Source organism: Schistocerca gregaria, chromosome 2 (assembly GCF_023897955.1).
Source record: "Schistocerca gregaria isolate iqSchGreg1 chromosome 2, iqSchGreg1.2, whole genome shotgun sequence".
In the NCBI taxonomy this organism is placed as follows: domain Eukaryota; kingdom Metazoa; phylum Arthropoda; class Insecta; order Orthoptera; family Acrididae; genus Schistocerca; species Schistocerca gregaria.
The window spans coordinates 264,890,778-264,913,250 of record NC_064921.1 but is presented as its reverse complement, the minus strand read 5'-3'; the positions used below and the strand labels follow the sequence as shown (position 1 = coordinate 264,913,250).

The following is a 22,473-nucleotide window of genomic DNA, read 5'->3' as shown; positions in this document are numbered from 1 at the left end:
GCCCGACATTCCATGTCTGAAAGCGAAGCGTCATGTCCTAGGCTGAAGTTGAGAACGCGCTTTCTTCAACAACTGAAGTGATTACCTCACCTTCCGCTCGCCAGATAGAACTGCGGCGAATCAAGGCAACTGGCAGTAACAACCAAAACTTAAAGGAATAACCCGCTGCTGGTTGGAAAGCTACCCTACCAGACGTGGGAGACTCTGAACACGCTACGTACTGGAGGGACGTGGTGGGGCTACATTATTGGCACTGCAACTTGCGAAGGCAAAGAACTTCAAGATGCTGAACACCTTGTTGTGCCCGAAGCCTGCAAGTTGTAGGACATGGTTTGAGCAAATGTTCAGGCAATCAAGACTGCCGAATTTTCGGACTCAAAATCAATTTTACATGTACAAAGTCTTGTGTATGGATCTTTGGTGTGTTTGGAATTTGTAAATAACTGTATTGCATTATAGTGGATACGAAAATAATAGTAACAATAATTGAGTAACAGTTGTAATGGTTCTTTATTTACGTGACCATTACGGCAATCCAACCCCAGTTCTCGATACCAGTAATATCGTACTACTTTTCTGCAAAGTAACAGACATATTTTTGTGACAATATTCACATTTGGTTTTATTAATGTATAGGTACTCCGATGTATCGATATATTACAGTGATATGGTTCTTGTGTGTATTCATTTCTGTCAGACTGTCATAATCTTTGACTTACTTGTAACCGTTTTGGCGCGAATGCGCGCAGAGAGCAATCTTTGTTTCACTTTGTAGAAGTTAAGTTGTTATTTCGCTTTGTAAAAGAACAGTCAAGTCTTGTGTTTGGTTTAAGCGGAAATTAAATATATGAAGATTGATACAAAACTGTTTTCTTGATGATGTGACATTTAAGAAGAAGTATATGTGTATTTACAAGAAGTTTAATAAAAATGTGGATCGTGAACACCAAGTCAAAAATTTTTTCTACCATACCATTGTACTGATCTGGGATTGTTTGATCATTAAGAATTTCCTGAAAAACGCATTTCTTAGGACTTCAAATATTGCTAAAATACAGATCTGGACCTTCTAGCAGTCAAAGTGGAATCAACAAGATGAGCTATAACAACTTCGACGAAATCTACGTAGGAATCCATTAAAGATAAGTGCCAAAATTAATGACTTTTTTACAGTGACTTCATTATTTCCATTCTGACGATTCCATCCACAGTCAATAACTTTGTTGTTGCCCGATAAAGCGAACATATGCTGCGTGAGCAACATTATTAATGGAAGATATGAACAATAAAGATGCAAGAAAGTGTGAAATACATTACATTACGGGAGATTATGCGACGGAACTACAAATCCTTACACCCTGAAGCAGAATTCTGATATTTATCAGACTCTGTGAAGTTCCTCATCACATAACGGGTACTGAATGATTAAACTTTCGTTTCATTCGTTACTGATGTCCACCATCAGCGCCAGTGCGAGATGTAGTGATCCCCAGAGGCACGAATACACTCTGGTATTTGTTGCACAAGGAAGCAAATAGAGTCCACATCTTGTCTTGAGGAATTTCTTACTATGTAGATGTGATGTACATGTACACACAAATAAATGATTTAAATGTCCGCAGCTCGTGGTCTTGCGGTAGCGTTCTCGCTTCCCGCGCAGGGTGTCCCCGGTTCGATTCCCGGCGGTGTCAGGGATTTTCTCTACCTCGTGATGACTGGGTGTTGTGTGTCTTTCATCATTATCATTGACTCGCAAGTCGCCGAAGTGGCATCAACTAAAAAGGACTTGCAATATGGCGGCCGAACTTCCCCAGCATGGGGCCTCCAAGCCAATAATGCCATACGATCATTTCATTTATTTCAATGATTACAATTTCAGAAACATTCGCGAGGAAGGGCTACACAAATTGAGCAAGTCAGTAACGCCTTGGTCCACCTATGGAAACAGTTATTCGGTTTGGCATTGATTGATAGATTTGCTTGCTGTCCACCTGAGTAAAACTGCGCCAATTGCTGTCCAATCCGTGCGTTAGATCGTCAAAATACACGAATCGTTGGAGGGGTCCTTCCCATGATGCTCCAAAGGTTCTCAATTGGGAAGAGATCCGGTGATCTTTCAGGCCAAGGTAGGATTTGGCAAGCAAGAAGAAAAGCAGTAAAAACTCTCGCCGTGTGCGGGTGGACATAATCTTGCTGAAATGTAAACCCAGAATGTCTTGGCACGAAGGGAAACTAATCGGAGGGTAGAATATCATAGACATACCGCTGTGGTCTAAGGGCGCAGCAGTTGACAGTCAAAGGGGTCCTCATATGAAAAGAAATGCTTCGCGAGTCCATCACACCTGGTTGTCCGGCCATTTGGCGGGCGACAGTCAACTTGGTATCCCGAGCGTCTCTAGACACGCCTTCGGCTTGGAATCTTATTGACTGATATATATATATATATATATATATATATATATATATATATATATATATATATATATATATATATATATAGTGATGAGTCCCGCTTCGAACTGAGCCCCATTGGCCAACGAAGATGTGTGTGGAGACGCTCAGTAAGTGGTGGAATACCAGCCTGACGGCCGCCTGCCATATGGGCCAAAAAACAGGAATGATGGTTTGGGGTGCCATTCCTTTTCATAGCAGGACTCTTTTGGTTGTCATCTACGGCATCCTTACAGCCCAGGGTTATGGTGACGGTATTCTATGCCCAGTTTTGTTGCCCTTCATGGCAAGCCACCGTGGGCTTACATTTCTACTAGATAATAAATAGCCACCCGCACAGGACGGGTGTTTCTATTGTTTATCTTCCTGCTTGCCATGTCCCACCGACTCGCTAGGCGCTCAGCGGCCAGTGCGGCGCTATGCTTTCGAATTTTTTCAAACTGTTGCATCCTTGAGCACCCGGTGCGCGATGGACGTTTTGCGGTTACAGGGGTCAAGGATCATACGTTATTAATAATTATAGTACAAAGTAATACCTCCAGTTACAGTTACATTTTCAGCAAGTACACCAAGTCCTTACATCCATACATGTATTTTTTTCATCATCACTAACTTTTCTACATGAAATTGCATATTACTATAAACATAACTGGATCTACTTTGGGTCTTCTGGTAGATACCACAATGCCAAGTCTTGTAGGCGATGAAACCTCTATCGGCGAAAGATTCAAGTCCAGGAAGGGATGCGTTTTCACAACGAACTATGGCTAGCGTAAACTAACCACTACTACTTGGCAAGGTCGCCGGATCTCTCTCCAGCTGAGAACCTTTGGAGCATTATGAGCAGGGCCCTGCACCTAGATCGGGATTTTGACTATTTAACACGCCAATTGGACGGAATTTGGCACGATATCCGACAGGAGAACATCCAACAATTCTATCTATTAAAGCCAAACCGAATGACTGCTTGCATAAGGGCAGACTTGCTCAATTTGTGAAGCTACTTGTCTTGTATTAAATCATCAAATTTTTCCCAAACTGTATCCATTTGTTTGTCTTCAATTGTACGTCACATCTACGGTGGCAGGGGTAAAATAAAGGGAGCGAAAGGCTATCTACAATATGTACAGAAACCAGATGGCAGTTATAAGAGTCGAGGTGCACGAAAGGGAAGCAGTTGTTGGGAAGGGAGTGAGACAGGGTTGTAGCCTCTCCCCGATGTTATTCAATCTGTATATTGAGCAAGCAGTAAAGGAAACAAAAGAAAAATTCAGAGTAGTTATTAAAATCCATGGAGAAGAAATAAAAACTTCGAGGTTCGCTGATGACATTGTAATTCTGTCAGAGACAGCAAAGGACTTGGAAGATCAGTTGAACGGAATGGAGAGTGTCTTGAAAGGAGGATCTAAGATGAGCATCAACAAAAGCGAAATGAGGATAATGGAATGTAATCGAATTAAGTCGGGTGATGCTGAGGGAATTAGATTAGGGAATGAGACGCCTAAAGTAGTAAAGGAGTTTTGCTATTTGGAGAGCAAAGTAACTGATGATGGGCGAAGTAGAGAGGACATCAAATGTGGACTGGCAATGGCAAGGAAAGCGTTTCTGAAGAAGAGAAATTTGTTAACTTCGAGTATAGATTTAAGAGTCAGGAAGTCGTTTCTGAAAGTATTTTTATGGAGTGTAGCCACGTATGGATGTGAAAGATGGACGATAAACAGGTTGGACAAGAAGATCATAGAGGGAGACCAAGAGATGAATACACTAAACAGATTCAGAAGGATGTAGGTTGCAGTAAGTACTGGGAGATGAAGAAGCTTGCGCAGGATAGAGTAGCATGGAGAGCTACATCAAACAAGTCTCAGGACTGAAGACCACAACAACAAAAACAACAACAATCTACGGATCTCCGTCCCATTCGGATGATTCCTTCGTGTTCGTTTTGGGTCGTTTGTTTATCTTACAGGTGTATGTCAGAAAGCAATCTTCATGAATTTACATGGCATGTGTTCCCATCACGCTTCAGACATACTCTTGGCTGACATATCACAGGACCGGTCAGGCCAGTACATTCCTCAAGGTGTTCCTGATGTGATCTGCAGTGTGCCGTCTTCCATTATTCACCTGAAGTATGCCATTTGTTACTCTCCTCATAAAGAGTTCGCCAAGAGGTTTTTTACCATTCTTCCCACATCGAGACAAGCATTGAGCCTCCCTCCAACATTTTCCAAATCACTCCTGTTATCGTATACAATACTGCCCCACCCCATGATCCCAGGAAAGGAGAAGTCCGCTGCTTACTATGACCATTCACCAGGTCATTTACAAACACGTTGGTGTTGATCTGACTGCCACAAACAGAAGCGAGGCTTATTGCTAACACCACAGAATGTCGCTCGAAGTCTGTTGTCTCCGGCTCTACACAGCGCTTGTCTCCGTCGTCTGCGGTATGCTGCCAGCGGTAACCCACGCACTTTCAAGTGATTGAGTTTAGGTCATTAACATATATTGTAGGACTTCAAGCTCAAAATTCGCTAACTTTTTCAAAACAAACAGTACAGTCAAATCGCGGAGTGTTCATTTAAAAATTAAAAAATAATTCTCAATGTCTGACAGATGGCAATAAGCAGCTCTTGCACACCGTCTGGGAGTATTTTGTTGGTAGCTCAGCTTGAACAGTCACAGTAAAGGCACACACCCGATAGCCATCATGTACTAACACCGTTCATCAGTAGGAATGTCTTTTTCCTGTGTTGAAGATACTGAAAATGAGCTAGTATTAAGATGAAAATTTAATCAACATATCCCAAAAGCGTGGCAATACTGGAATATTAGGTTGGTAGGAAGGCACATATCAATAGAGTTGCGCTCTACCAAAACTCCGGTTCGGTAGTTTTAGTACACTACATAAATGACGTAGTTAAGTTGCAGGATTATCGTTAGTATTGGTAGCATCGAATGGAGCTGAGAGACGAGGACATATCTTCGTTCTTTTGTTTGTTTGGTTTTTTTCACATATTAGTACCGCACATCGTTCAGTGGTAGTCCACTGCATATTTTATATGCTTGCAGAATATAAATAAAGAAATATAAAAATATATTGTTGTTCTTTTGTACTCAACAGAACATTCTTCATCACGATCAAAACAAGTGTTTCCTGTTATTGATAAATGCGGAAGTTGTTTATGAATGACAGAAACATATTTCATATAAGTTCGTCGAAGTATTGAAGCGATGTGTAGTGTATTTTTGCATTTTGCTTGGCTTTTTTTTATTTTGCCTTCTTGTTGAGGAAATTACGTGTTCCATTGCTACATGACAAATCTGTAGTGTTATTTTTATTGTTAATACAACATCCCTCTGTTTCACGTTACAAAAGAACGATTTTCGTATAAAGCCGCAATTAAACATTGATAATTTGAATTTATCTATTAATACTGTTTACCCTTAAGAAACAGATAGGAAGATAACTACGAGAACAAAAATGTTTCGTAGGTTAGCTGGGCCTTTATATATCCCCTACTCAGTTTCTAGACGGTTCACAGCTTCCGGTTTCTAGGGGAATCTAGTAAGATGCTGATCGCATACGTAAAGGAAGCTCTCGTTAGATAACGCCCGATAGGTACAGATAGCGCCGGCACTACCGTAACTGACCAAAGCTACAAGAAAAACTACCTTAGTCTACGCTTACTTGTGACAGTCTACAACAGACAGAGGTAGTTTTGCGACTCTAGGTGTTAATCGTGTAATAGTTTCAATTTATGTCAGCGTGATTTAAAATACGACGTTATGTTAGGGGATAATACTTACCGATTCTTACTTGACCAGGCCGGCCGGGGTGGACGAGCGGTTCTAGTCGCTACAGTCTGGAACCGGGCGACAGCAACGGTCGCAGGTTCGAATCCTGCCTCGGGCATGGATGAGTGTGCTGCCCTTAGGTTAGTTAGATTTAAGTAGTTCTAAGTTCTAGTGGACTGATGACCTCAGAAGTTAAGTCTCATAGTGCTCAGAGCCATTTACTTGGGCAAGCATGAAAATCATGCAAAAATGAGAGGAGTAGCATCCAATGGTATCAATTCTTAGCAAGCTGTCGCTTTATGACACCGTGAAACATGCTAACACTTGCAGAAATGTATTAATGGGCTTCGTGGGATATTTCCGCGTACAATAGCTTCCGTACCGGTAAAAGAGAATGAGATTTAACTATCTGCTGGAATACAACCTATTGTTTTCGTTCCATATACGATTAACAGCCAGCAGCCGAAGTTGCTAATGCATGCTATTGCGATTGCGTACGTGTATGGTTCGAATAGTAATGGCAGAAGAAAAATTTCATCATCAGCATTTAGTCGTATTGAGAGGATATGGGGTGGCGTAAGGTTCCTAATCAGCTGACTGTGTGTCAGTATACTAGGTTAAGCTTCGAACACTTCGACAGTTTTTCATGGAAGGATAAGTGATAATGTTGACGGTAAGTTTTTGCCTGTGTATAGCTTGAGCCACACCACAACCCTGGGACACCAGGAGTGATTAAAAACATAGTCCTAGCTTGAACATTAGTTTACTTCAGGTGACTCGTTTCGGCTAAGTCAGAGTCACTATAAAACACAACACATTATCACATTGTCTGCAAATCTGCAGTCTACTGAATAAACAACGCTGAAGGGAGGCTCCAAGAAAACCTTTATGCACTGCGGACAGCCTTATTCAAAGCATATTTAAAAAAGAGCCACGAAATATATAGTCCCCAACACACATCTCGTGTACGGCCTACAACATAACTCAGGCTTATACACACGAGTGGTCGACAAATTTTCTTTCCCGTGACCATTAGCGAATGAAGAAAAAAGAAAAGAAGAGACTACAGCTCTGATACACATCATGCAGTGGCTTATGCAATATACTTGTAGGTAAATAAATAGCCTTTCTTTACAAGTCCAGAGCCACTGTAAATTTCTTAAAGTAAGTAATTTTTTGCGTAGGCTGCTCTTTTATTGTGGAATAAACACCTTATGTCATTATTAGCTAATTGTTATATTCCATGCATCAGGATAGGGGAGAGAGGGGGGGGAGGGGAAGCAATCCACGATCGCACCTGAGGAGTGTATCTTTTTTATATTTTTGGTTTTTCGTTCTTGTTTCCTTCAGGCTTTCATAAATTTTACATCTGTTGTTACCACTAAGTGGTTCGATAATGCGCAAGATGCGAAATGAGCTAGTTCCTACATAATGAAATAAAGTGTTTATTTCAAAACAAAAGAACAGCATACACAGCACACCTACTGGGAGCTTCCCTGGCCGGAATACCATACGACTTTATTCACTTCACCTTTCTCTATAATTGTGGGCACTAAATCAGATTTAGACAGTCTCATGGAGGATTCTGTAGATACAACATTTTGATGGTGATCTGTTATTCAGATGAGTACGTTACGAGCGTGAAGCTCACGTGTGCAGTTCCTGGCAAATAGGCAGTACGTACAAACGATGTCAAGGTTCCTTTCATTTCGCAGCGCATGCGACAAACGACACAAGAACATTATGCTGCGCAAGCAACGATCACAGTGATGCACTCGTCGCAGTCACAGGGTGGCTCATCATCCCCATATCAGAGGAAGACAGTGGTAGAACAAATGCTCTTTATTTTTTCCAGTTAGCAATACACGTATTTAGCTTGAGCAAATAGTCAATAGTGTCCACAAAACCTCCCACGAAGAACAACCACCTCCCAAGTGCTTACAAGCGAGAAATATCTTTTACATCGGAATTTCCAGACGCAAAAATTGCAACTGTGTTTTCTTAGACAAGCCGTGCCCCTATTTTGTAGTAATTACTGAACGTTTTTGTATGGCAATCCAACTGTTCTCAGATTACAGGGAACGCTTTAACCATAAAGCAAGCAATGAAACCTTTATGTGCCCTCATTGCAGTTGTAGGGCTTAATGTTCCGTGAAATTTTTAATCGCTGTTACGGATGGTACATGGTTTTTTTCTTGTTACCTTAACAGAAGAACGCTGCAAACTGGACGATGTTTAGAAGGAACGAGTCATGCTTGAAGTCTTCAGCGAATTCGAATGTAAAATTCTATCAACCAGAATGACAAAAAATCCTAAGGAGATTTAGTCTTAGGTTAAATCAGTAAACAGATCAAAGCCATTTGTACAGACACTCTGTGACCATAATAAAATCGAAACAGATGGTGGCAGAGAGATAATAAAAAAAAGGTTTGTTTCCAAATTGTTTCAGCGAGGAAGATCGTACTGCGGTCATTCCTTCAAATCTTCGCGGAGAAGTCAAAATGATGGATATCGAAATAACAGGATAGAAATTCAACTGAAATCGCTCAACAGAGCAAAGGTGAGTGAGCGTGATGGGAAACCTATACGATTCTACTTAGAAAATGCAGAAGACTTTGAATGGGAAGCTTTTGAGTTACGTTTTACCGTGACTGTTATTGATATAGAACGAAGTAACAAGTTTACTGTTGCAAGTGACCGTTTATTTATTTACACAACGCAATCAGAAGGTTTTAACTTCCATCATCTGGTGGAATTTATTAATGTGGCACGTATGTATTGTGCTACGACGTTGGAGTAAACTGTGGCACTGTCACCAATGGTCACAGGCTCCTTTCTCTGTTGTGGTACATCCCACATACAATCACAATTTGTGAACACCGACGGATGCCATCTTCGCTCCCTCAGTGATTAAGAAGTGTGATGAAGCGTACTATGTACCACAACAGTGAAAATAAGTGCCACAGTTCACTCCGAATTCGTAGCACAATACATACATGCCATACTAATCCACATAAAGTTACCTGATGATGGAGGTTTAAACCTTCGAAACGCATTGTAGAAGTAAATAAACAGTGACTGGTAACAGTAAATTTGTTGTTTTATTCGATAACCGAAAGAACTTTCTCCTCTACTAGCAGTAGTCTACCGTAGGGCGCTGGATGAGCGAAATGTTTCTGGTAATCGGAATAAATCGCATGTTTCCCTTTTCTAGAAGGGTCGTCGTCCGCAGCTAGTGGTCGTGCGGTAGCGTTCTCGCTTCTCACGCCCGGGTTCGATTCCCGGCGGGGTTGGGGATTTTCTTTGCCTCGTGATGACTGGGTGTTGTGTGATGTCCTTAGGTTAGTTAGGTTTAAGTAGTTCTAAGTTCTCGGGGACTGATGACCATAGATGTTAAGTCGCATAGTGCTCAGAGCCATTTGAACCATTTTTAGAAGGGTCGTCGAACAATCTGATAAAACTATATTACCATATAGCAGACGTCAGTATGTTGTACAATTTTGTAACATATTATAAGCTCGCGTATAATCACATTCCTCGTGAAAGAAAATTGCCTCTGTTGGAATCAACATGGAGTCTGCAAACAACGCTCTTGAAAAAACCGCTCCTACTCTGTTCGTCCACGAGACGTAGAAAGCAGTGTATATCGACGCCTAGACCGATGTTGTGTTCCTAGACTTCTAGAAGGCCTTGGACCCAATTCCGTACTGCCGCCCAAATATCTCACGAAATAAGCGTCAAACGAAAAAACTACAAAGAACGAAACTCGTTTAGCTTGAAGGGGGAAACCATATAGCGCTATGGTTGGCCCGCTACATGGCGCTGCCATAGGTCAGACGAATATCAACTGCGTTTTTAAAAAAATAGGAACCCCCATTTTTATTATATATTCGTGTAGTACGTAAAGCAATATGAATGATTAGTTGGAGCACTTTTTTCGCTTTGTGATAGATGGCGCTGTAATAGTCACAAACGTTTAAGTACGTGGTATCACGTAACATTCCGCCAGTGCTGACGGTATTTGTTTCGTGATCCACTACCAGTTTTAAAATAGATCGTTTACCAATTGCGGAAAAGATCGATATCGTGTTGATGTATGGCTATTGTGATCAAAATGCCCAACGGGCGAGTGCTATGTATGCTGCGGGGTATCCTGGATGACATCATCCAAGTGTCCGGACCGTTCGCCGGATAGTTACGTTACAGGAAGTGTTCAGCCACATTGAAAGGTCAACCACGACCTGCAACAAATGATGATGCCCAAGTACGTATTTTAGCTGCTGTCGCGGTTAATCTGTATATCAGTAGCAGACAAATTGCGCGAGAATCGGGAATCTCAAAAACGTCGGTGTTGAGAATGCTACATCAACATCGATTGCACCCGTTCCATGTTTCTGTGCATCAGGAATTGCATGGCGACGACTTTGAACGTCGTGTAAAGTTCTGCCACGGGGCACAAGAGAAATTACGGGACAATGACAGATTTTTTGCACGCGTTCTTTTTAGCGACGAAGCGTCATTCACCAACAGCGGGTACGTTAACCGGCATAATATGCACTATTGGGCAACGGAAAATACACGATGGCTGCGACAAGTGGAACATCAGCGACCTTGGCGGGTTAATGTATGGGGCGGCATTGTAAGAGGAAGGATAATTGGCCCCCATTTTATCGATGGCAATCTAAATGGTGCAATGTATGCTGATTTCCTACGTAATGTTCTACCGATGTTACTACAAGATGTTTCACTGCATGGCAGAATGGCGATGTACTTCCAACATGATGGATGTCCGGCACATAGCTCGCGTGCGATTGAAGTGGTATTGAATAGCATATTTCATGACAGGTGGATTGGTTGTCGAAGCACCACACCATGGCCCGCACGTTCACCGGATCTGACGTCCCCGGATTTCTTTCTGTGGGGAAAGTTGAAGGATATTTGCTATCGTGATTCACCGACAACTCCTGACAACATCCGTCAGCGCATTGTCAATGCATGTGCGAACATTAACGGAAGGGGAACTACTCTGTGTTGAGAGGAATGTCGTTACACGTATTGTCAAATGCATTGAGGTTGACGGACATCATTTTTAAGCATTTATTTCATTAATGTGGTATTTACAGGTAATCACGCTGTAACAGCATGCGTTCTCAGAAATGGTAAGTTCACAAAGGTACATGTATCACATTGGAACAACCAAAATAAAATGTTCAAACGTGCCTACGTTCTGTATTTTAATTTAAAACAACCTGCTTGTTACCAGCTGTTCGTCTAAAATCGTGAGCCATATGTTTGTGACTCTTGCAGCGGCATCTATATCAAACCGAAAAAAGTGGTCCAACTAAAAAATTCATATTTCTTTACGTACTACACGAATATGTAATAAAAAATGGGGGTTCCTATTAAAAAAAAACGCAGTTCATATCGGTTTGACCTATGGCAGCGCCATCTAGCGGGCCAACCATAGCGCTTTCTGGTTTCCCCCTTCAAGCTAGACAAGTTTCGTTCTTTGTAATTTTTTCGTTTGACGCTTATTTCGTGAAATATTTGGCCCGGTCACGATCAATAGACCACCCTGTATATAAACGGGCTAGCTGGCAACGCCGGAAGTTTCATGAGGCTGTTCGTGGATGATGCTGTCGTACACAGAGAAGTCAGAATGCAACAAAATTGTTGTGAAATGCAGGAAAACCAGCAAAATGTCAAATCTTGATGTAGGGATTGGCAGTTGACCCTCAACATAAACAAATATAACCTATTGCGCATAAATAAGCGGAATGACCTATTATTATATGATTAAACGATTGCAAAGTATCAGCAGAAGGAGTCACACACATTAAATATCTAGAAATAGGCGTAAGGAATAATTTAAATTAAAACGAGTAAATAAAGCTTATGGCAGGGAAGGCAGAAGCCAGACTGAAATTATTTGGAATAATTCTGTAAAAGTGCAATCCACCCACAAATAAGGCAGCTTACAAAACCAGTGTGCACGTCAGTCTGGGTTCCGTACCAAACAGGATTGATAGAGATGATACAGAAGACCAAAATGAGAGCAGCTCGTTTCGTTACAGGTTCATTTAGCAAGTGCGAAAGCGCCACAGAGATGCTCAGCCAAATCCGGTGGCAGACGCTGCAACAGAGGCGTTGTGCATTGCATTAGTGTTAAAATCCTGAGAATCTTTGTGGTAGGAGAGGTTATCAGTATATCGCTCTCTCCTACCGATTTGCTGGGAAAGGACCATGAAGGCAAAATTTGCAAAAATCGAGCCCAGTCACAGGCTTAGCTAGAATCGTTCTGTAGGAAGACCATTCGTGCCGGGAACAGGAAAGGAGGTAAGTGGTAACAGAACGCAAACTGTACTCTCCGCAACACACGGTAAGGAAGCTTGCAGGGCGTAGATGTGGATGCAAAAGAGCTGTTCAGGGGTCTTTAGGTGGAGCAAACATTGTTTAACTTAATGTACGTTTCTAACAGCATAATTCTACAAATGTGAAAAAGAACAGGTGATAATCCTTACAGAACATAAGTTTAGCCGCACGGCGAATCGCGGTTTGTGGGGGGAGGGGAGTCCTGATGCTCGGTTCCTATTTGACCTAGGAAATAGGGTAAAATCTGTTTAAGTAGCCCGGATCAGTGGCCATTTTTATAGCCATTCGAACATCTATCTGTCTTGCGGTGCCTGAGCGACGAACCGGAGCTGGCATGCAGGTAAATTGAGAGAATCGATTAATTTCTTTTGCAAAAGATATTAATTAGGTTGCAATTAATGCTCAGCTAATGGCACCATTCTATGTGCACCTCTTTTTTTTCTGGGTGGTTTTTGAAGCATGTCTCTTCTGTTCATGAAACTTGAAAGAATCGGCTCAAACTTTGCACGGAGGTAGATAAATGGATAAAGTGAAAACGAAATTTGTTACCCGGCAATCTTTATCTCTTGCCGAGATACGCTGGTTTAAAGTCGAGATGAATGTAGCACGTGAAATTCGTTCGTACATGTAGTGCATGCACGGAAACGCTTTTAAGTGATTAAAATAAATAAAAACTGCATTCTTACGATAAAATTGGAAACCCGCTTTGAAAAATCCAGGTTCATTCGGATTTTACGTGCAAAAACACGTTTTTGTGAGATTTGTACGCTCCCCACTCCTATGGTTGTGTGAATCGGTTCAAATGTTGTAAGAAATAAATATATGTAATTAATGGTCCTTCTTTTGATTTGTAAAATCATCATTTATTGCTACGACATAAGCAACATGATTCAAAAAACAATGAAAGAATTACACCGGTTCAGCCATCGCCCGAATCAACAAAAAGCTATTCGATTACCAAGCTACGGTGGTGTAATGTCAAAATAACAGCAGAATAAAATTTTGGAAGTAGAAATAAAAATGCTCCTATCGTAGTTGAAAAAGGCGAATATGTCCTGGGCAGAGTTTGGGATGTCAAGGGAACTAACTTTTCTACTTAGATGGCAGCTTCAAAAATATTTAAACCAAAAATCTTGACGTATTCCCGCTTTTATGGTTGGTTGGTTGATTTATTTGGGGGGAGGGGACCAAACAGCGACGTCATAGATCCCATTGGATTAAGGAAAAATGGAGAAGGAAGTCTGCTGTGCCCTTTCAAAGGAACCATCCCGGCATTTGCCTGAAGCCATTTAGGTAATTCACGAAAAACCTAAATCAGGATGGCCGGACGCGGGTTTGAACCGCCGTCTCCCGAATGAAAGTCCAGCCACTAAGCGACCTCGCTCCGTCGGCGCTTTTTTACTCGTTAGTATTTGTATCCATGTCATGTTATATAATGCATCGTATCAAGTAAAGTAACATGACGAAAGGTGTCATATCGTGTACCATGACACATCCAACAAGGCATTTGTCATGTCGTGTAATATGATGGTCATGTCCTGTCCGCAAATGACTTCCTTGAGTTATGGGAAATGTTCCTTGTCTTGAAGTTGAACCTGATTTTTCCGTAGGATTACTATTTGTTTAATAGCATCAACCTTGCCTAACATATCAGTTACCAAAAAATTCTTCTCTTGAATTGAGAGAGTTAATGAATTCAAATGATTAGTGATGTCAATCGTAAAAGGTTTTTCTACCACTCTGCTTACCTTTAACTCAGTTCTTTCCCTACCGGCCGCCTCCAGTTCAGCCAGCATTCACTGTTGTCTGTCAAAACATAAGTGTATCATATCGTTTTTGTGGTTAGTGTTGTAATGACGTTCCAGTATGTACTTTTCCTGTTCAAATAGTGCAATGGCGTATTGAGCACTTTGCATGGTCCTTAAACGGTTCGAGAAGTAAGATCATTCGCTTTCGGCATTGAACGATGTGCCTCCTCCACTTTTCCTTTTCTTGGACACACATGTAGACGCCATAATATTCGTAATGCAAAACGTAAAATAATTTAACGCAGACAGTATTGTCAACCTGTTGCTTGCCGTGTAACAAGACGACTGCTTTGTTCTAGCAACCTCCGGCTCCAGACTTAATTTTCCCCTCAGAACCTCTCTCGCCTCTGCTCTTGGAGCGCTAAGATTCAACCGCGTGATAGGAAATGTTATCTTCCTCAGCGCACAATGTCGTCATTCCTTCACAACGTGTGGAGGTGGTACAGGGTGACAATTATTGGCCTATGTGAAATAAAATCGTCATAACGTATGAACGATTTGCAATACATGTCACAGTTCTTATCCACATACACACTATGTGATCAAAAGTATCCGGACACCCGCAAAAATATACGTTTTTCATATTAGGTGCATTGTGCTGCCACCTACTGTCGGATACTCCTTATCAGCGGCATAGATAGTTATTAGACATCGTGAGAGAGCAGACTGGGGCGCTCCGCGCAACTCACGGACCTTGAACGTTGTCAGGCGATTGGGTGTCACTTCTGTCATACGTTTGTACGTGAGATTTCCACACTCCTAAACATCCCTAGGTCCACTGTTGCGATGTGATAGTGAAGTGGAAACGTGAAGGGACACGTACAGCACAAAAGCGTACGGGCCGACCTCGTCAGTTGACTGACATAGACCGCCGACAGTAATGTGTAATAGGCAGACATCCATCCAGACCATCACACAGGAATTCCAAACTGCATCAGGATCCACTGCTTCAAGTACTAAGACAGTTAGGCAGGAGGTGAAAAAACTTTGATTTCATGGTCGAGCGGCTGCTCATAGTCACACATCGCGCCAATAAATGCCAAACGACTGTACGCTTCCATTGTATAATGATGAGACAACTTAACGACTTCTGACAAACATAATCAGGCCTTTTGGGTATTGTAGAACTACCTTAGGTTATTGTAGTCTATCACACGTAAGCGTAAACTATGGTAGTTTTTCTTGTAGCTTCGGTCAGTTAGGGTCCTTAACCGCATTACCTGTACATTAGGTGTGTTGCATACGTGTCGGGCGTTACCATCGCCTTCCTTACATATGCGATCAGTGTTTTACTAGATTCCGCTAAAAACCGGTAGCCATAAACCATACTGAAACTGAGTCGGGATATACAAAGGCCCGTGTAACCTACGAATAATTTTGTTCATCATTGTTTTCCTCCTGTCTGTTACACAAAAATAGTATTTACAGGAAAATTGAACTCGTCAATGTTTATTTAAAGTTATATTCTAAAATTGTTGATTTGTAAAATGAAACAGAATGATGTTTTAGTAAAAATAAAGAAACAAAACGAATTTATCATTTTGGTAGAAAAAGCAGTTTCAACAAAAATGTGAAATAAAAGAATTGCCAAATAAAAATATATCAAACATACCTTTAATATTTCGTTAAAATTATATAGAATATGTTTCTGTTTTTTACAGATAACTTTCGCATTTATTAGTAATAACAAGAAAGACTTGCATTTGATCTTGATGAAGAATGTGCTATTGAGTACAAAATAACAGTAATAATCATATGTATTTTTTATGTTTGTGCATGTAAACAGTGTTTACATAAAAAATAACTGCTTTTGTTACATAGAAGGGCAGAAGTTAGGCAATCAACTAATTTTTATTATTTATAAAATGTAATGTAATTTATATAGCCGGCCGGAGTGGCCATGCGGTTCTAGGCGCTACAGTCTGGATCCGAGCGACCGCTACGGTCACAGTTTCGAATCCTGCCTCGGGCATAGATGTGTGTGATATCCTAAGGTTAGTTAGGTTTAATTAGTTCTAAGTTATAGGCGAATGATGACCTCAGAAGTTAAGTCGCATAGTGCTCAGAGCCATTTGAGCCATATGTAATTTATATTCTGCAAGGATATCAAATACACAGTGAATTTATACTGAATGATTGCATTTCTAATTATATGCAAAACAAACGATCAAGCAAACTAAAACGTAATACTTTCATTTATGTTTCTTTCCTTACCAATAATACTGGTACTACCGGTAATTCTACCATTTACTACATTTATGTACTGTACCAAAAGTACCGAACCGTATTTTTATCTGCTTGAAGGCAAGTACTTAACATAGTAACTCATTTGTAAGGTAAACAGAGGTCTGAAGCTGTTCTATACATGGGAATTAGATTCCTTACGGAATCGATGTGGAGGAGCGGTTGCTGTTGATATATTACAGGCGGCTGTGACATGGACAATTTTAAGCAGAACGAATTCTCCATTTAGAAGCCTCTAGACTTATGCACTATTTCACACAGAAGACACCGCCTCATCCAGTGTGAGAGGGCCCGAAACAAATAACAAATTAAAGATGAAATGAAATGCGGTACTCACAGCCAGCGGATGGCCAGCGCGGCGTCGCAGGCGAGCAGCAGCGCTGCCAGGGAGACAGCGGCGGCCACGCCCACACGGCTGGCCATGGCGACGCAGACGTCAGCGCCGCGCCGCCATCACCGCAGCAACCGCGTCCGCGACCCTTCCGCAGGCGCGCGAGCCGGACCGTGGTTCCGGCCGCAGCGGGCGCCAACACGGCCGCAGCTCAGGCGCGGTCCCGCTGGGATTGCAGCTGATAGATCTCCGTTTATCACTCGCAGCTGCGGCACACGATCCCGGCCGGAGAGGCCGCTGCAGTACCAAACCGAGCTCACCCTTCCTCACTTTACTGAGTAAAAAGCAATAATGATCCAGATACACTTCACTTCAACACTATCGCTTTAGAAACTGGTTAATAAGTCCACTCGTCAGTAAACAGACACGGTTTCAAACTTCACCCGCGTCAGACCACGTCTTACTACACACGCGAAGACCGTTACACACCACTCTCACTGTTTCCATTTAACAACGCTGGAGCCGAACAAGAGTGTCTCTTAGTAGCACGTAACTGCAATTGTCTGGTGCTGCTCGAAGCAAACTACTCTTCAGTCCCAAATGATCGCAGATCTGAAAAGTAAAGCATAATATTAGCATCGACTTATAGTTTCATATACTAGTACGCTGATGAGCCAAAACATTCCCTGGGTGGTCTCGTCATTATGAAAGGCACAATAGATCAACACAAGTATGCATATATCCTTGGGGACCATGTCCACCCCTACACGTTGTTTGTTTTCCTCGGCATGAACGAGCGAGGTGGCGCATTGGTTAGCACATCGCATTCGGGAGGACGTCGGTTCAAATTCACATCCAACCATCCTGGTGTAGGTTTCCCGTATTTCCCTAAATCGCTACAGTCAAACGTCGGGATGGTTCCTATGAAAGGGAATGGCCGACTTCCTTCCCCATTCTTCCCTACTCCGAAGAGACCGATGGCCTCGGGGTTTGGCGAAAGCGACTTTGACAAAGGGCCGATTGTAATGACTCAGTGCTTGGCATCGGGCATCTCGGAAACATCAAAGGTGACCTGCTGTTTGAGTACTCCTGTCGTGAGATTCTGTGGAAAGTGGGTGAAGGGCAAAGAAACCACGAATAGCGAAAAAATGTTAGACCTCCAGGTCTCATAACAGAGCGTGAATTTTGATGGCTTGCCCACAGTATCAGACAGGATAGGAGGCGATCTGTGACATATATGACGACGGCGAAGAGGATGCTAGAGCAGACACAAGTTGTTGGAGGGTTATTTTTGGGGTAAGAGACCAAACAGCGAGGTTATCGGTCTCAACGGATTAGGGAAGTACGGGGAAGGAAGTCGGCCGTGCCCTTTCAAAGGAACCATCCCGGCATTTGCCTGGAGCGATTCAGGGAAATCACGGAAAACCAAAATCAGGATGGCGGACGCGAGATTGAACCGTCGTCCTCCCGAATGCGAGTCCAGTGTGCTAACCACTGCGCCACCTCGATCGGTCAGGCACAAGTGTTTCGGAGTACAACATTCAGCGGACATTGTTGAACATGGCGCTCCGCAGCGGACAACCCCTACGTGTTCCCAAGTTGATCCAACGACGTCGTGAATTACGATTTCACTGGCATGGGGCCACAGAGATTTTGAGCCTAGATCAACGGAAACGTTTTGTCTGGTGGGATGGATCAAGTTTCTAGTTAGGCTACACCATGTCGATGGTCGTGTCTGGGTACGTTCTCATCCAGACGAACGGCTGCTGGAAACATAAACGGCGCCACGGACGAAGGCCAGTGGGGCAGTATTAAATTCTTGGGGATATTTACATGAGCTTCCATAGGACCATGACAGTTGTGAACTACGTGAACATTATTGTGAACCACCTGCATTTCTTCATGCTTGAAGTTCTGCCCTCCTCACCCCAACCATCCCCCACCGTCCACACTCCACCGGCAATGTCATCCTCCAGTAGGATAATTTTTCGTGCCTTAAGGCCAGAATCATACTACGGTAAATTTGTGGTTGCATGATGTTGAACTCACGTTGACATTTTGGCCACCAAATTCGTCTGAATTGAACACGGTGGATGGCATCAGGGATGCTACCGGGCGTCAGCTTCGCTCCCGCAAATCACTGGCCAGCAATTTACGGGATTTAAGAGACCTGTGCGTAGACGGCTGGGGCAACATATTTCAGGAAACCAACGACATGTCGAATCCGTGCCAAGCAAACTCGCTGCTGCCTTGCGTGCTAAAATTGGACTAACACGGTATTAAGTAGCTGGTTATAATGTTTTGGCCAATCAGCGTACATTAACATGTAATGCTAACACAGTTCTCATAAAACATACCAACTCATTCACATAAAACCAATGGAATGAATTTAAAAAAGAAACATATTGACCTTCTACAATACGTATACCAGTTTGTAATTCATAATATAACTGGAAACTTTAAACAGATTGCCTTTATGGATGGAGAACTGATTAAACGCTTGTATCATAAAATCAAAAAATAAAATTAAATAAGCTATTTATTGACACGTAAGTATTCTTGAAGCAGTTTTTAAGAGTGTTTCCTCCTACAAAAATTGGTGCATAAGTTCGTAGAGATTTTGTTTTGCATGTTGGTATTCCGGTAAGCATGGGATTGCTTATCGATCGGTTTGCAGTTACCTGTAGCTATATGAGCTTACATTTTGTAGTTTGGAAATAGTGAGTGGAGCTGTGGACGCTTGAAAATGGAGTGCTACGTGGAGAAACCGGAACAGTTCCGACATATTCTTCTGTTTGAGTTCATAAAGGGGTGGCAGCCAGACACATTTGCGCCGTGAATATGGATAATGCCCTCGGACAGAGCACGGCAAGAAAATGGTTTTCTGGCTTTAAGGGGATCGTTTTGAGATTAATAACTCTCCACGTTCAGGAAGACCTTCGGGGTTTGATGAAGATCGTTTAAACGCATTAATCCACTGTGATCCACTCATTGTACTCGAGAACTGACAAGTGTGATGAACTGTGATGTTTCACCACCGTGCGACGTTTGCATGCAATAGGGAATGTTCAATAAACGGGTGTTTGGATACCGTATCCTAGAGCAAAATCACAAAAATCCACATAGCCGTTTGTTTTATGCTAGAGCAAAATCACAAAAATCAACATAGCCATACGTTCATTTCTGCTTGTTTATCGTCAATTGGCTCGTGAACAACACTAACCATTCCTATCCTGTATCATTACTGGTGACGAGAAGGGTGTCTTTATATTAACATAAGCAAAAGCACAAACAAAGCAGCAACTTCCCCGTACAAATACCTGCGCGCCTTCACAAAAAGTAATGCTATGCATCTGGTGGAACAGCGACGGTGTTTGAATTACGTATTACTCCCTCGAGATGTAACCATCACTGCTGACATTTATTGTCAACAGCTGAGATGTCTTGCAGACTCAATCCAAGAACGACGACTATGAACACTGGATGAAATGATGCTCCTCCACAATAACGCCCGCCCGCATTCTGTTACACTGACAAAAAAAGTACCATACTGGAGGTGGATTGGGAAGTCACTCCGCGTCCACGTCATTCAGCTGGCCTTGCATTCCCAGATTGTCACCGTTTCCGCTCTCTATCGAACAGCCTTCGAGGGGTTCCTTTTCGGATGAAAAAGGGCTCCGAACGTGGCTGGACGAGTTTTACGCTTCAAAATCACGTGATTTCTACATTCGCGGAATCGAAAAGTAACCCAGAGTTGGCAGACTGTTGTGAATAGTGAATGACAATCTATTATTGACTAAAGCTTGTGTTATGTGTGTTTGTTAAGTTTATTAAAACCGGCCGAAGTGGCCGAGCGGTTCTAGGCCCTACAGTCTGGAGCTTTACGAGAAGCATCTTGGGGTTCCTAACAGCCCGTTTGAGATCGAATAACACAGTCAAAACCATTTCTACTTATATTGTCGAGGAATTACGCTCGACTGGAGACATAAATTCAGATGAAATGCCGAGTGTTTATAGTAAAGAGATACGGAATCACCCAAATACATCACTGGAACGGACAACAGTTCCAAGATACAGAAGTGACCGAGTAAAATCAACCTCATGGAACTCTAGATAAAGTAATCCAGGTGGCGACGATGCAACAAGCAGCGTTATCGCCGTCATAGACAGTTACTCGTTCACGGGTATTAATATTTTTCATATTTCGTCCAGTTCCCATGTTTTCAATTGTTATAAAGTCCAATTTTGTTGCGAAACTAGCGACTTCACGCACAGCATTCTCTGCTACAAGGATGATCGTCATAGAGTTTGGCGCAACATCCGCGTTCGTCACATGACCTCTTCACGCATTCGTCGAATCCCGGCATGCCACCAGACCTAAGGAAAATTTAATACCACATCGGTGTCTGGGTTGATATTGGTTGTCTCTGTATATGTTTAAATTGTTCCTTGTAACACCTCAGACGAACCCCACGTTTTATTCGTGATCGGTAATGGCAAGGAACGGTAAATTGACTGAAATGTGTTGTCAGCACAGTTGCTGGTGGGTGTTCCACACCTAATCTCACTATACAGTCAAGGTACTCCAACATGCTGCCTGTTGACAAAATAACAGTCGTAACATTTTTTTGTTTTACACTTTCTAGTGTCTCCGAGATCCAGACGTAACAAACTTCTGAATTGTTAATTATATTTGTTGTCATCGAAGCTGTATTTGAAACTGGAACTACATGTACTCAATGAAACTTTATACTAATCTCCCGGACTTTATTTTCGCTTGAATAATGTTACGAAGTTCAATAAAATTTTACTGGGTTTGTGACCGCATTTTCAGTATATAAGACTACCGACATTTCGGTCCCAACAGGGAACGAAACGTCGGTAGTTTTATATATTGATAATGCGGTTACAAAGCCAAAAAATGTTATTTGATGGTGGTAAGTTCTAGTTGGACCTAACTAATGAGGTTATCGTCATCGGTCCCTAGGATTACACACTACGTAATCCAACTTTAACTTACGCCAAGGATAGCAGATCCACGGAGGACTCGAATCTCCGACGGGGGGAACCGTGCGAACCGTGGCAAGGCGTCAAAGACCACGCGGCAAAAATTTTTATTGAATATGACAATGGCCGCGGAAGCCTATGTTTATAATGTTACTAAGTTTCAACTTTTCTAAATTCAGAGTGAAATTACGTTAAAACTTCAGTTTGAAAACGAGACTCATTGATATTTTGAAGTTTTTTCAAATTTATTTTACTTTATTTGAATTAAGCTGGACATCCTTGCTAGAAATCTCAGAGCTTGAGCTATATACGTAAATGATTTGCGATGTCCCAATCTCGACTGTAAACTTATAAGTAGTCCGCCCCGGCAACTGCACGGTCAGCGCGGCGGATTTTCAAGCAAAGGGGCCCAGTTTCGACTTCCGGTCGGGTCAGAGATTTTCTCCGCTCAGTCCCCATGCA

General features: G+C 42.3%; 1 protein-coding gene across 2 annotated transcripts in view; it reads right to left on the bottom strand.

Moving 5' to 3' along the window:
- The window catches only part of LOC126336842 (protein Wnt-4-like), a 608,644-nt gene that overhangs the window by 528,294 nt on the left and 57,877 nt on the right, over positions 1-22,473 (bottom strand). For both annotated transcript variants that reach the window (XM_050000923.1, XM_050000924.1), the window contains exon 2: positions 17,011-17,616. In XM_050000923.1, coding sequence (XP_049856880.1) covers positions 17,011-17,096 — 86 coding nt within the window. In that variant the 5' untranslated portion in view covers positions 17,097-17,616. The remainder of the gene's footprint in view (positions 1-17,010; positions 17,617-22,473) is intronic.